General features: G+C 44.1%; 1 protein-coding gene and 1 long non-coding RNA gene across 51 annotated transcripts in view; one reads left to right on the top strand and one right to left on the bottom strand.

The window, feature by feature from the left end:
* The window catches only part of SCMH1 (Scm polycomb group protein homolog 1), a 202,021-nt gene that overhangs the window by 174,227 nt on the left and 13,396 nt on the right, over window positions 1–14,398 (top strand). For all 50 annotated transcript variants that reach the window (XM_081492359.1, XM_081492374.1, XM_081492360.1 and 47 more), the window contains 2 exons: window positions 9,627–9,827; window positions 11,713–11,904. In XM_081492359.1, coding sequence (XP_081348485.1) covers window positions 9,627–9,827; window positions 11,713–11,904 — 393 coding nt within the window. The remainder of the gene's footprint in view (window positions 1–9,626; window positions 9,828–11,712; window positions 11,905–14,398) is intronic.
* LOC145506876 (uncharacterized) lies at window positions 8,497–14,322 on the bottom strand. Its single transcript, XR_014054412.1, has 2 exons — window positions 14,167–14,322; window positions 8,497–14,081 (listed from the first exon to the last, which is right to left on the bottom strand). It is a non-coding gene; the product is annotated as an uncharacterized LOC145506876 (long non-coding RNA).

Raw genomic sequence — 14,398 nt, forward strand, 5'->3', positions numbered from 1 at the left:
CATAGAATTAGTCATAGTACCTTTTAATGACCATGGATCTGTAGTGATCCATGTAGTGATCCATCTCTTTCAATGTCTGATATTAGTAATTTGTGTCATCTGTCTTTTCTTATTAGCATGTCTAAAGGCTTATTGGTTTTATTGATCTTTTCAAGGAACCAGCCTTTGGTTTTGGGCTTCCCTGCTGGCTCTGACACTAAAGAATCTGCCTGCAATGCAGGAGACCTGGGTTCAATCCCTGGGTCTGGAAGATCCCCTGGAGAAGGGAATGGCTACCCACTCCAGTATTCTTGCCTGGAGAATTCCATGGACGGAGGAGCCTGGCGGGCTACAGTCCATGGGGTCACAAAGACGTAGACACAGCTAAGCAACTAACACTTTCACTTTCAACCTTTTGTTTCATTGATTTTTCTCTGTTGACTTCTAATTTTCAGTTCATTGATTTGTGCTCTAATTTTTACTATTTATTTTCTTCTGCTTATTTGGATTTAGTTTTCTCTTCTTTTCCTAGTTTCATAAAGCAGAAGCTTAGATTATTGACTTTAGGTCTTTCTTCTTTTATAATGTATGCATTCAGTGCTCTAAATTTCCCTCTATTCACTGCTTTGGCTATATCCCACAAATTTTGATAAGTTATGTTTTCATTTTCATTTAGTTCAAAATATCTTTAAATTTCTCTTGAGATTTCTAATGTGACCCATGTGATATTTAGAAATGTGTTGTTTAAGCTCCATTTAGGGGTTTTTCACTTATCTTTCTGTTTCTGATTTTTTGTTTAATTCCATTGTCATCTAAGAGCAGACATATTGTATGATTTCTGTTCTTTTAAATTTGTTAAGGTATGTTTTGGGCTTCCCTGGTAGCTCAGCTGGTAAAGAATCCGCCTGCAATGCAGAAGACACCAGTTTGATTCCTGAGTTGAGAAGATCCATTGGAGGATAGGTTACCCACTCAGTATTCTTGGGCTTTCCTTGTGGCTCAGCTGGTAAAGAATCTGCCTGCCGTGTGGGAGACCTGGGTTCGATTCCTGGGTTGGGAAGATCCCCTGGAGAAGGGAACAGCTACCCACTCTAGTATTCTGGCCTGGAGAATTCCATGGACTGTATAGTGCTTTTTATGTGTTGGTGAATGTTTGATGTGAGCTTGAGAAGAATATGTGTTCTGCTGTTGTTGGGTGAAGTAGCCTCTAATATCAATTATATCCAGTTGACTGATGGTGGTTTTGAGTTCAACTGTGTCCTCCTGCCTGCTGAATATGTCCATTTCTGATAGAGGACATATCAAGATCTCCATCCATAATAATGGATTCATCTATTTCTCCTGCAAGGAGGAAAAATTCATCTGTCTCTCCTTTGTCAATTTTTGCCTCCCATATTTTGTTGTTAGAGGCATACACAGTAAGAAATGATATACACAATAAGGCATACACAGTAAGAAGCCAAGTCTTCTTGGCTATTTGACCTTTGATATCATGTAATGCCCCTCTTTATCTGAAAACTTTCCTTGCTCTGAAATCTGCTGTCTGAAATTAATATAGCTAACACTTTCCTTTGATTAGTGTTAGAATGGCATATCTTTCTCCATCCCTTTATCTTTAGCCTATATGTGTCTTTATATTTAAAGTTTGTTTCTTTTATTTTTATTTATTTTTTTTTTAGTTTGTTTCTTTTAAACAACATGAAGTTGGGTCTCGTTTCTTGATCCAGTTTGAGAATCTCTTTGTTTTAACTGATGTATTTAGATCATTGACATGTAAAATGGTTATTGATATAGTTGGATAAATATCTACCATATTTATTACAATTTTTTGTTTTCTTGCCCTTGTACTTTGTCCTATTTTTGTCTTCCACTATTTTTCTGCCTTTCATGGTTTTTAATCAAGCATTTTGTATGATTCCATTCTTTCTCCTTTCTTAGCATATCATTTTTACTTCTTTTTTACTTTTTAAAATGATTACCCTCAAGTTTGTGATATACGTAAGTAATCTAAGTCTACTTTCAAATAACACTATATACCACTTCACAGATATAAAAATCCTAATTCCTCCTTTGCATCCTTTGTATGATTACTGTCATTCACTTTACTTAGGGATAAGTATACATAAGCATCAGTTCACTTCAGTTCAGTCGCTCAGTCATGTCCGACTCTTTGCGACCCCATGAATTGCAGCACGCCAGGCCTCCCTGTCCATCACCAACTCCCAGAGTCTACCCAAACCCATGTCCATCAAGTCAGTGATGCCATCCAACCATCTCATCCTCTGTCATCCCCTTCTCCTCCTGCCCCCAATCCTACCCAGCATTAGGGTCTTTTCCAGTGAGTCAACTCTTCACATGAGGTGGCCAAAGTATTGGAGTTTCAGCTTCAACATCAGTCCTTCCAGTGTACACCCAGGATTGATCTCCTTTAGGATGGATTGATTGGATCTCCTTGCAGTCCAAGGGACTCTCAAGAGTCTTCTCCAACACCACAGTTCAAAAGCATCAATTCTGTGGTGCTCAGCTTTCTTCACCGTCCAACTCTCACATCCATAGATGACCACTGGAAAAACCATAGCCTTGACTAGATGGACTTTTGTTGGCAAAGTAATGTCTCTGCTTTTAAATATGCTATCTAGGTTGGCCATAACCTTCCTTCCAAGGAGTAAGCGTCTTTTAATTTATGTACATATACATGCAAACATATAATCTAATACATTGTTGCTATTTTTATTTTGAACAAATATCTTATCTGTTATATTGAGCTTCCTGCGTAGCTCAGCTGGTAAAGAATCCAACTGCAGTACAGGAGACCCCTGATTCCATTCCTGGGTTGGGAAGTTCCCCTAGAGAAGGGATAGGCTACTCATTCCAGTATTCTTGGGCTTCCCTGATGGCTCAGGCGGTAAAGAATCCGCCTGCAATGTGGGAGACTTGGGTTCTATCCCTGGGTTGGGAAGATCCGAGGACATGGCAACCCACTCCAGTATTCTTGCCTGGAGAATCCTCACAGACCAAGGAGCCTGGCAGACTACAGTCCATGTGGTCACAAAGAGTTGGACATGACTGAGTGACCAACCATCCATCTGTTAGAACAATTAAGAATGAGAAAATTAAGTTCTTATTTTGCCTTCACCTATTCCTTCTCTTATGCTCTTCTTTTCTTTGTGTAGATCCAAGTTTCTGACCTATGTTATTTTCCTTCTATCTAGAGAGTTCTGTTAACATTTCTTACACAAAGCAGGTCTATAGGCAACAAACTCCTTCAGTTTTTCTTTGTCTGAGAAAGGGTTTTTTCCTCCTTCACTTTAACTTTTCACGGTACAGAATTCTAAGTTGATAGGTATTTTCTCTCAACCCTTTAAATATCTCACTCCATTCTCTTCTTGCTCACATGGCTTCTAAATAAGTAATCTTTCATTGTTGCTCCTCTATAGATAAGATGGTTTTTTCCTCTGAAATCTTTCAAGATTTTAAATCTTTGCTTTTCTGCATTTTGAATGTAATATGCCTTAGATGTAGTTTTTTGGTCATGTATCCTGTTTGGTGTTCTCTGTCCTTCCTGGATCTGTGCTTTGGTGTCTGACTTTAATTTGGCCTTCAAATATTCCTTCTTTTCCTTTCTCTCTTCTCCTTCTGATCTTCCCATTATGTGTATGTTACTCCTTTTGTATGTCTCACAGTTCTTGGATACCCAGTCTATTGTGGGTGGGTTCTTTTTTCAGTCTTCTTTTTTCTTTGCTTTTGCATTTTAGAAGTTTCTGTTGAGATGTCCTCAAGTTCAGCAATTCTTTACTGTGTCCAGTCTCCTAATAAGCCCACCAAAGGCATTTTTCATTTCCATTTCATTGTTGTTTACCTCTAGCATTGCTTTTTTATTCTTTCTTAGAATTTCCATCTTTCTGCATATATTGCCCATGTTTTGCATGCTCTCTGCTTTATTTATTAGAACTCTTAGCATAATAATTGTAGTTGTTTTAAAATTTCTATCTAATAATTCCAACATCCCTGCCATGCCTGAGTCTACTTTTGATACTTGCTCTGTCTCTTCAGACTGCATTTTTTTGCGTTGTAACTTCTTTCTGATAGCCAGATATAATGTACTGGGTAAAAGGAATTGTTGTAAATGGCCTTTGGAAATATAGAGGCAAGGTATGCGGAAGGAGAGATATTCCATAGTCTTATGAATAGGTCTCAGGCTTTCAGTGCGGCTGTGCTCTTGGACTGTGAACTTCACCAGTGCTTCTTTGTCCCCCTCAACTCCCCTTAGATGGGACAGGATGGCTGGAGGGGGCTAGACTTGGGTATTTCCCTTCCCCCGGGTAGGTTAGGCTCTGGTCAAACCCCAGCAGGTTAAAACTCTGGTAAAATAATTCTCCTGAGGGTAGACCTTGTTAAAAAGGACAGAATGCTCTGGCATACCTTTAACTGACTCCTTTTCCTCTCTACCCCTGCTGGAATCATGAGGGGATTTTTCTCCAGTATTCACTGTGAGAACCTGGTTGAGCTTCTGGAGTAAAACTCACAAAAGTATGGGATGCCCCTGCTACCCCATGAGTGGATCCCCCTGAAATTTTTCGCTCTGAGACTTGTTCACACTGAGCCTCCAGCAGTTCATCAGTTGTGGTTTAGATTTCCCTACCTCACACTAGTTTCTGTGCAGGTTTCTTTTTAGTAAATTGTGATTCTCTGTATTCATCAGTCTGTCTCTTCAAACTTGATGGGGGGCAGTAGTTTGCCCTGTGACCTCACTTTTCTGATGGATTTTAGAAGGGTATTTCAGTTTGTTCAGCTTTTTACTTACTGTCAAGATGAAGTGGCTAATTCCATGCTCCGTACATGCTGGACCTTCTCTGAATTGTTTTTTCCAGCCTCAAATTCCAATTTCAGGGATGCAGTAGAAAACCAAAGCATGTGCTGTGCTTAGTCGCTCAGTTATGTCCGACTCTTTGCAACCCCATGGACTGTAGCCCGCCAGGCTCCTCTGTCCTTGGGGATTCTCCAGGCCTGAATACTAGAGTGGGTTGCCATGCCCTCCTCCAGGGGATCTTACCAACCCAGGGATCGAACCCACCCCTGATCTCCCGCATTGCAGGTGGTTTCTTTGCCATCTGAGCCACCAGGGAAACCCCAAACCAAAGCATGACAGTATGCAAAAATATCTTTATGACCTTAAGATTGGTAAATATTTTTATAATAAGACAATAAGCATAAATTATAAAACAAAAAGTATTTAAACTTCCCTGGTGGTCCAGTGGTTAAGAATCTGCCTTGCAGTGCAGGGGACACGGGTTAATCCCTGGCTGGGGAACTAAGATCCCACATATCACAGAGCAGCTAAGCCTGGCATTATAACTACTGAGCCAGCATACTCCAGAGCCCATGTGCCAGAACTAAAGAGTCTGTGTACCCCAAGGACAGATCCTCAATGATGCAACTAAGACCCAACACATCTACATACATACATAGTTTTTTAAAAAAGAGAGAAAAAGTACATAACCTTTCTATAGCTAGAAAAGATAATATCAGTATATTCAGCCATATTAAAATTAAAGCAGAGAAAGCTCATCTCTCTTCCATTTGGTATCAGTTTAGGTGGCTCAGCTGGGGCTGCAGGATCCATTTCCAAGATGATTCATTCATGCAGCTAACAAAATTTGTGCTGGCTGTGGATTCTTCTCTCCACAGATGTCTCCAGCAGGTAGCTTGGGATTCCCCATACCAGGGTGACTGGGTTCAAAGGGCAAGTGTCCCCAAGAGACAGGAAGTGGAGGCTATCACTCTCCTAAGGCTTGAGCCCCAAAATTAACAGCGTGTCATTTCTACTATATTCTATTGATCAATCAGTCAAAGCCCAGATTCAAGAGAATGGAAGTAGACCCCATATCTTGATGGGAGGAGGGTCAAAGAATTTTGGACCTTATTTTAAAACCACCTCAGTCCACTCTCTGGACGTAAGTTATTTTTCCCACTTGGAAAATGTATTCTTCCCCTTGTAAGATTCCCCATTAAAGGTCTCATCCCTTTACAACATCAAACTTCAGATTTAGGATCTCACCATCTAAATCAGACCCAGGCAAATGGGACCTCTCAAGTGCAGTTTCTTCTCAAACTGAAGACCTGTGACCTAAAGAAATGTGTTGTCTGCTCCCCGCATAACGTGCATACAGTGGTGACATAGGCGTAATAACTTATAGATACACTTGTTAAAACGGCAAAAAACTGGAGGCACACAGCAGTCACTGTTATATAGAAATTCTGAAATCCAGGTGGGCATATGTTGCCAGTTCCTTGATTAGATTCAACACTTTCTGGAAGTTGTTTCCATGGCTTTTTGGTTTTGTCCTCTGAGTCATCCTTCCTTTTCCATAAGAAAGCTGAGATTGCCTTCTCAGTCTTCTTCCTGATTGTAAAAGGTTGTGGATCCAAAGAATTGTTTTGTACCATCTCAGTCCAAGCTGTCGATGCTACTGCCAGAATGATTCTCTTAGAAACTTGAGAATTGAAACCAGAAAGATCTTGAAGAGGCTGTCAATGTGGGCTTAAGGGAAAGAGGAAAGTCTCAGTGAAAGATGGAGGACGGGGGATACCTGCTAGGTAGTGATGGAAGGTGTGATAACACTGTCACCTGCACGAACATGGAGCTAGGAAATGTTCCTGATGAACTCAGCGAAATACTACATTTCCAGACAAAGTAATGAAGTGCCACCTGGCTTCTCACTGCCTGTGATAAAATGTAAGATGAGAGAGATGAACTTAAAAAAAAATTAAAAGTTTTAAAGTCCAAGATTCACAATATGGAAATGTTTCTCATTTCCAGTCTCTCTAGAAGGCAAATAATCCTAAGTTAAGAAAGGGTCAAAACCAGAATGGGACAATAAAAATCTTTGGTTAAGATGTCAGAATGACTTAAGACTCTGTTTCACAGACTCTTTGGACCAAAAGGCCCTCTGAAAATCTCAAGGGCAAGTCTCACAGATTCTCTTCCTTAGACAATAGGATTTTTAAAAATCTTCAGGGCATTGTCTAGCAGCAGCTATGAGGAAGCCCAAAGTAGAGAAGCGCTTGTCTTCAAAAGATTTGTGACTGTGGCTTTTGACTAAAGAAATAAATCTCAGTAGTATTCATAGAAAACCACCCAAGTTTCATTCTGGTGGAAGCACTACCATCTCAGGCTAAGAGGGCGAGAGACAATACAAAATGAACAGAATCGTTTGGACCCCAACCTTTTACAGGCTTCTTTCAAGGCCTTCTCAGCTTCACTCATAATCTCTCTGTGATCTTTTGTGCTTCTTTCTGCTTCCCAGTCCCAAAGCCAGTGTTGTGTGTGTTGGGCTTCTGTTACTGCAGCACCCTGTTTCTGGTACCACAGTCTGTTCCAGCAGTCCTGTGCTACGTAACAAACCACTACAAAACTTCACGGCTTACAACAACAACATGGGCAGTGCTGGGTGGCAGCAGCTGGTCTCTCTCCCCTGCAGTGTCGGCTGTGGTGGCTTGACCAGGACTGGAGGACCCACTTCCACCACAGGGCTGACAGGTTGTCTCTGGCTGTTGGTTTCTCTCCACATGGACCCACCACAGGCTTTGCCTGCTCACACGTGGTAGTTAGGTTCCAAGAGTGAATGTCCCAAGAAGAAAGAAGTGGAAACTGCCAGTAAAATTTACATACAGTGAAATGTACATATCTTTATATACAATTTGAGTTTTAATGTAAGTACCCATGTAGCCACAGCCCCAATCAAGCTAAGAGTCATTTCTACCACCCCCTGGAAGTTACCTCATGCCTCCTTAAATTCAGTCTTCACTCTCACCTTTATTCCGATTTCTGTCACTATAGACTAGATTTTCTTGTTCCTGAACTTAATATATAAATGGAATCAGACTGTGTGTACTATTTTGTATTGTTTCTTTTACTCAAAATAATGTTTTTGAGAAGCATTCTAGCAATAGTTCATTTTTTTTACTGCCAAGTGTATTCCAACAAATAAATATTCATACACAATTTGTATATCTGTTCTCTCGTTGATGGACATTTGGGTTGGTTGTAGTTTGAGGCTATTAGGACTAACCTGCTTTGAACATTCTAATAAGTGTCTTTCCACAGACATACATTTTCACTTATTTTTATTACTCTTTATCTCTTTGAGTTCCTGCATTTTTATTTGTCTTACGTTCAGTGAAAGAGTCATATTATGACATGGAAATACTAACCATTTCTTAACGGATGTGAGCCAATTGTTCTTTTATTAAATCTTACGTCATACCCATTCACAGGAGCCCCTGCCCATTCTTGGGCCTTTTGTAACTTATAAGATGGAAGAGCTTGGCTCTCATCATTCCCCACTCTTGGTTAAAGATTCAGCTTTCTTAGGTCTGCTGAGCCAGTTGCTACTTTGCCACTCTGCTTTCCAGCTTCCAGAGTTTTAAGTTGTCTCCTTTCTTGTTATCTGGCTATTTTTGTGGTTTTAAGAGAGAAAAGAGTTAAATGTATATTTCAGTTCATCTTGTTTACCCTTTTCTTTTTTTTTCCTGTCTTTCTTTTTCATCTGTCACTTTCCACATCCTGCCTCTCTCCATTTTCTTCTCTCCATCTTGCTTCCTCTTGGAATTAGAACGATGAAGGTGAAAGAGTCCTCAGAGAGTGCCTGGCTCAGCCCTGCTGTGATGTGGGTGGCAGACCTGAGGCCCAGAGAGGTCCCCGGTCCGTCCAGAGCCCACACAGCTACCGCTTTTATCTGTTTGCCTTGAACAACAAAAGAGACTTTTTGCCCTCCTGCCATTCAGTTAGCGAACCAGGACAGTGCGAAGAGCACACTGTGTGAAGTACCTCCTACCCAAGTGGGAGCCTAGGAGTCAGGCCAGCAGAAAGAATGCTGTAGCTGGTCAGGCACATGAGTCTTCTCAGCAGACCAAGAGAAGCAGCTCTGGGGAGTTCTGTCTCTTTCTTCCGTGCTCACCCTGCTTCTCCCCTGCAGCACAGTGCCGGTGGGGGGGGGGTTGCAGTTGGGAGAGTGCCTGGCTATCTTGACAAGAGAAACGACTGAAACAAGTATACAGATGGGCCCCCCCGGCCCTTTGCATGTTTTCTTTATTCCAATTTTTTTCTATTTTCACTACTATCTTTGAGTCTAAGTCTTGATGTAGAAGATAACAAAGGGACTCTAAGACCTAGAATGGAAAGCAAGGGAAGTAACTGGTGGTTTAATCACTGTAGGTCCAAGGCCAGGCGCACACAAGCACACTCGTGCTAATATTGCCATAGCCCCACAGCTCGGTACACAGAGCACGTGAGAGATACCAAGAAGACGTAAAGCAGCCAAGAACTGAAAATGAAAGTACATCCATCTGGAAAATTGCTTAGATTTTCTTTTCAGTGTAAAGAAGACAAAGTGCAAGTTCTGTGCCTTGGCTGGTCTGGGCTGTTCTCCCAGCAGGCTGCGTTCCCAGAGCCTGTGGTCATGCATTTGGGCTGGCAGCAGCTGGGCATAGTCACCCTCTACCCCCTCCCACAGTGTTTCACCAGCTTAGCAGCTGGGAATCCTGTAGAGGCCAGAGCCCAGGGTAGGAAACATGAAGAGAGCTCTGTTCTCCATCTTCTCTACTCTGAAACTCTTTAAACTGCTTTGATTCTTTGTCTCCTGCAGTTTGTATTTACTTGAACAAGAATGGCAGCACAGGCCCCCACTTAGATAAGAAGAAAGTCCAGCAGCTCCCTGACCACTTTGGGCCAGCCCGAGCCTCCGTGGTATTGCAGCAGGCTGTGCAGGCTTGCATCGACTGTGCTTATCACCAGAAAACCGTCTTCAGCTTCCTCAAGCAGGGCCACGGTGGTGCAGTTATCTCAGGTAAGTGCCCTGGTCTGGTATGGCTTCTAGCCAGAGAGGCAGGCCTTTGCAACTAGTTGATTTCTAGCAAGGCCTCCTGGTTTTTACTTCACACCAGTAGGCTCTGGAATGAAAGTATTCCATTCCTCAGAGTCCTCATTTCAACTCCCAGAGTCCTCGGGGTCCTCTACATATCGCTGTCAAGTAGAATACCCATGCAGACTCTGCTTAACCCCAGCCTCTAAAGAGAATCCCTCCTGTCTACCTACCTAGCCTCTTGCATACAGAAAATATGCAAGTTGTTGCTTTAAAAGTGCTTCAGAAGAAAAAATCCAGAGGGGGCTGTACTGGGGCAACAGGAGAGTTTCTCCAGACTGCCCCAGCCTCCCAGCTGGCTTCAGGGAACCACAGAAGTCTTCTCTCGTTATTTTGACCCCTTAGCTGCCCAGTCCTCAGCCAGCCCCGATACAGGGGAGTTGAATCCTGGGGCAGAGTGGGAAGAATCAGTCCTCTCTTTCCTGCTATGGGAGTTTGAGTCAGTTGCACAATGTGTGGTTTTTTGCTTTGGTTGTTTGTTTTCACTGAGAATAGTCACTTCTGCTGTGTCCTGGTTCTGTTTCAGTTTTCCTGAGTCCAAAAACCCCATCTTTACCCACCAAACCTATGAAGACTTGACCTAGAGCCTTTCAATCTTATTTATGCACTACTCCATAATCTCCTTCCCCTGCCCTCTAACCAGTCAATATCCAGCCTCAGGAACCCCAGCTGACATGGAAGACCCCATAAATACCACAGATGGGTTCTTTTAACAGACATTCATTGAGCCCTGACTCCATGTGAGAGGTTATTGCAGACACTAGCCAGGGGAAGGGAAGAAAAGACAATGATATGCTCAGGCTGTGCTCGGACGGAAAAGAAGGACTAGCTCGCAGCTAACCGTGGGAGGTGTTATAATATGTGAGAAATGCATGCAGGGTGGTGTGGGAGCCCGGACACAGAGTAATTAATTGACTGCCCAGAGGATGGGGACAGGCAGGGAAAGAATCACTAGAAATGGCAGAAAACTGAATGGGAAATTAAGCCTTTCCTTCCTTGTGAGGCTAAGGCCTCTGCCTGGCCTCTCCTTTGCTTCCATGCTGCAGTCTGCAGGGACCCAGCCATCTTCACCACCTTCCCTTGGTGACTGTCGCCCGCTCTTTCCCGGGTCCTTTCCCTGCCCCTGGATTGGTTCCTGGGAGTGACCTATCTCCACGTTTCCTTGGTGCCCTCAGACGGTTGCCGAGGCCTTTTGCTTGTTAGGAATTCCCTTCTCCAGAATCTTCAGGACCCAGGGATCGAACACTGATCTCCTGCACTGCAGGCAGATTCTTTACAATCTGAGCCACCAGGGAAGCCCAGGGATTGTATGCATATGTTTTGAATAGAAATAAATAGGGGTTTAAAAAAAAAAAAGAAGTGAATGTTGCCGAAATTCGAGTTGCCCTTATCCAGATGAGATTGTGCACCTCAGCCATTGCTGGCAATAGCTGTGTTCTCCTCTGCTGCCCAGCTTCTCTGTTCTTCAGCAGTTCTTAAGGAAATGAACAGATTTCCTTGGGAGGCCCAGCCAACTGATGGAGCAGATAGAATTATGTTCACAGTTGTTTCACAGGCTGAGTAGAATCATTCCAAAGCCCCAGGTGCAACACACCTGGCCTGGCCACTCCCATTATTGCAAACTCGTTGGAGTTGGAGGCAAAAATCAAACCCTCAGGGGAGGGAGAGGAGGGGAGGAAGGAAACCTGGGCACCATTCACCTCTGTGTAACCAGGTAAGCCTGAGGCAAGCAGTGGGCCGGACTCCTCCTCTTTAGCTCTGCGCTGTGCTATGAGCTGACATGCTAGGCCCTGTTTACTTAACTCCACAGCCGTGTTTGACCGAGAGCAGCACACGCTCAACCTTCCAGCAGTCAACAGCATCACCTACGTCCTCCGCTTCCTGGAGAAGCTCTGCCACAACCTTCGCAGTGACAATCTGTTTGGCAACCAGCCCTTTACACAGACTCACTTGTCACTTACCACCACAGAGTACAGCCACAGCCACGACAGGTACCTACCAGGTAGGAGCTGGATTGGGGTCTGGGTGAAGAAAGGGGGGCAGGGCAGCAGCAGCGAGGGCCCAGGGCCAGCCCTCAGGCCTGCTATCCCAGCACCTACTACCCTGAGATTTGGTTTTCTGTCCCTTACCTTTGCCTCATCTGGTGCTTTTTGGTCTCCTCTCATCTTTACTGTCTCTTTAGGATTCTGTTTCCTATCTCTAGGACTTCCTCTGGATTTTTATCCCTAAAGAAACGGTGATTCACAGTTTTCCTCAGCTCCAAACTGCATGCGGAGCCACTGTGAAGTCACAGGACATCTCCCAGAATAATCTGGCAGCAAAGTCCTAACAGAGAACTCCCTTGCCAGTGGGAGGGTTTAGTCTCAGGCTTCATATTGAGAATTTGCTTCCTGGTGATTGGCCATCCACTCTTTCCTTTGGCACGTGGCCCTAACTTCTCCAGCAGCGCCAGTCTAGCAAGTCGATTCAAGTTCCTGCTGTTTCTAACTAGACTGGAAAATAACTTTCTTAGTTAACATACCAGACCCACAACGGGGAAGCGGATGCCACGTGGCCGGATCAGTGACTAAGCACTTCCCGAGAGAGGTTTGAGTGAATGGAACCCGGCATCTCTAATCTGGAGCACAGGACACAGCACGACAGGGAGGGAAGGAAAGCTCGGCCTTAAACTAGCGAGGTAGGTCACTGTGGAGAGAGGGAGGAAAGGCCCTTGAAAAGAGTCCTGTGGACCTTGTCCTGGCCAGAAGAATAGAGGCAGTGCTATCAGCGCTGGGGCTGTGCTGCCTGTTGATGGGGGAATGTAACTCCCAAAGGTACTCCCTTCTGACCCGCACGAGTCATGTTCCCACACTGCCTTCCCTGTTGTCTTTTCATCATTGTCAGAATCACTTCTGATAAAAATGATTGGAGAATGTGCTGGGAAAGTGACTGCTCACCCAGCACCACCACCCTCCCCCCACTCCATCCCTTCTGCACCCAAACAAGAATTACTTATATGACTTGCATGCCCGGCAAAAAGATAACCTGAATTTCGAATGCTCCTTCTAGGGGCCCCACCACCTGGTCCCTGCAGACATATCTGTGACCCTCTCTCTGACCCTTCAGAAAGAACTTCTCATCTAACCTACTCTAGATTGCTTTCTTTTAACCTCAAACTCTCTGTGTACAGAAAAGAGCATTCTTACTTGCAGTTAGGGTATCGCACTGGGAGTCTGGGCTAGGCATGGTGGAGCTGGTGCAGATGAGGCAGGTTGTTAAATATCCCCTGCGGTTGGCATTTGGGAACTCTGAGCTGCACTTCCATAATAAAAGTTAGCCCTACCTGAGATTCTGGAAGAATGGATACATGGGAGAGGGTAGCATGTCCATGAATGTTCCTGCTAGTCTAGAGAGTTCTCAAAGGAATAGAAATTCAGAATTCTTAAATAGAATAATACCACTGAGAATCAAGAGAAACGCACTTGTAGCAGCATGCAGAGGCTGGTACGGATACACATCATGGACCTGTGGTTGTGATCATAGCTTGGGATTGGGGCATGACCCTTCCCAGGAATTCTGTTCCAGTTTGCATCTCTCTGATTCAACTACCAGATAAGGGGAAACAGGCGTTAGCCACTCTTCCTTCTTGCCTCACCAACTAAGAAGAGACAAAGACCAAGGTTATCACCTTCCTCATCAGCTGCCTCTCTTCCCTTCTCCCTTTTTCAGACCGAGTCAGCCAGCTCTCTGCTTTCCTGTGCTCTCTAACCTCTGTTTCTCATAGTGAGTATTCGTCAGTTTGGCTACCCTCACACTAGTTTGTTTGCCTCCCTGAAATGTTTTAACTCTGCCCAGACAAACCAGAGCTTTGCCCAACTTTCTAATGCTTCTGTGCTCCCTCATTTATCTTTTCTGCCTGCCTGCCTACCTACCCTCTCTGCCTCACTGACCCTTTGCCCCACCCCTGATCATTTATCATTTCTTAACACTTTTCTGATTAGTTATCCAAACCTCTGCTGAAGAGCTTGATCTGCATAAGGGCTTTCTTCTGCTTTGGCCTTTGAAGCTGGTATTTATTAACGTCCACCCTTCTGCCTGGCTGCCCTCTTCTACTAGTTCCACATCTGAAGGTACCACCTCTCTTGTCCAGGAACTTACTGGCATCCTCTGTCCTCCCTACAGCCTTGTCTCCACACTACCCTACCCATTAGAAAGAAAGAAAAGAAAGAAAGTGAAGTCGCTCAGTCGTGTCCGACTCTTTGCGACCCCACGGACTGTAGCCTACCAGGCTCCTCCATCCATGGAATTTTCCAGGCAAGGGTACTGAAGTGGGTTGCCATTTTCTTCTCCAGGCGATCTTCCCAACCCAGGGATCAAACCCAGGTCCTCCTGCATTGCAGGCAGAAGACGCTTTACCTTCTGAGCCACCAGGGAAGCCCCATTAGGGTCTTGGACTAACTGACAACTCATTTCCAATATAGCAAATAGTCACCAAATGTACATCTCATTAGGCTTCC

The sequence above is a fragment of the Giraffa tippelskirchi genome, chromosome 5, assembly GCF_054371585.1.
Source record: "Giraffa tippelskirchi isolate mGirTip1 chromosome 5, T2T-mGirTip1v1.2.pri, whole genome shotgun sequence".
Classification (NCBI taxonomy): Eukaryota; Metazoa; Chordata; class Mammalia; order Artiodactyla; family Giraffidae; genus Giraffa; species Giraffa tippelskirchi.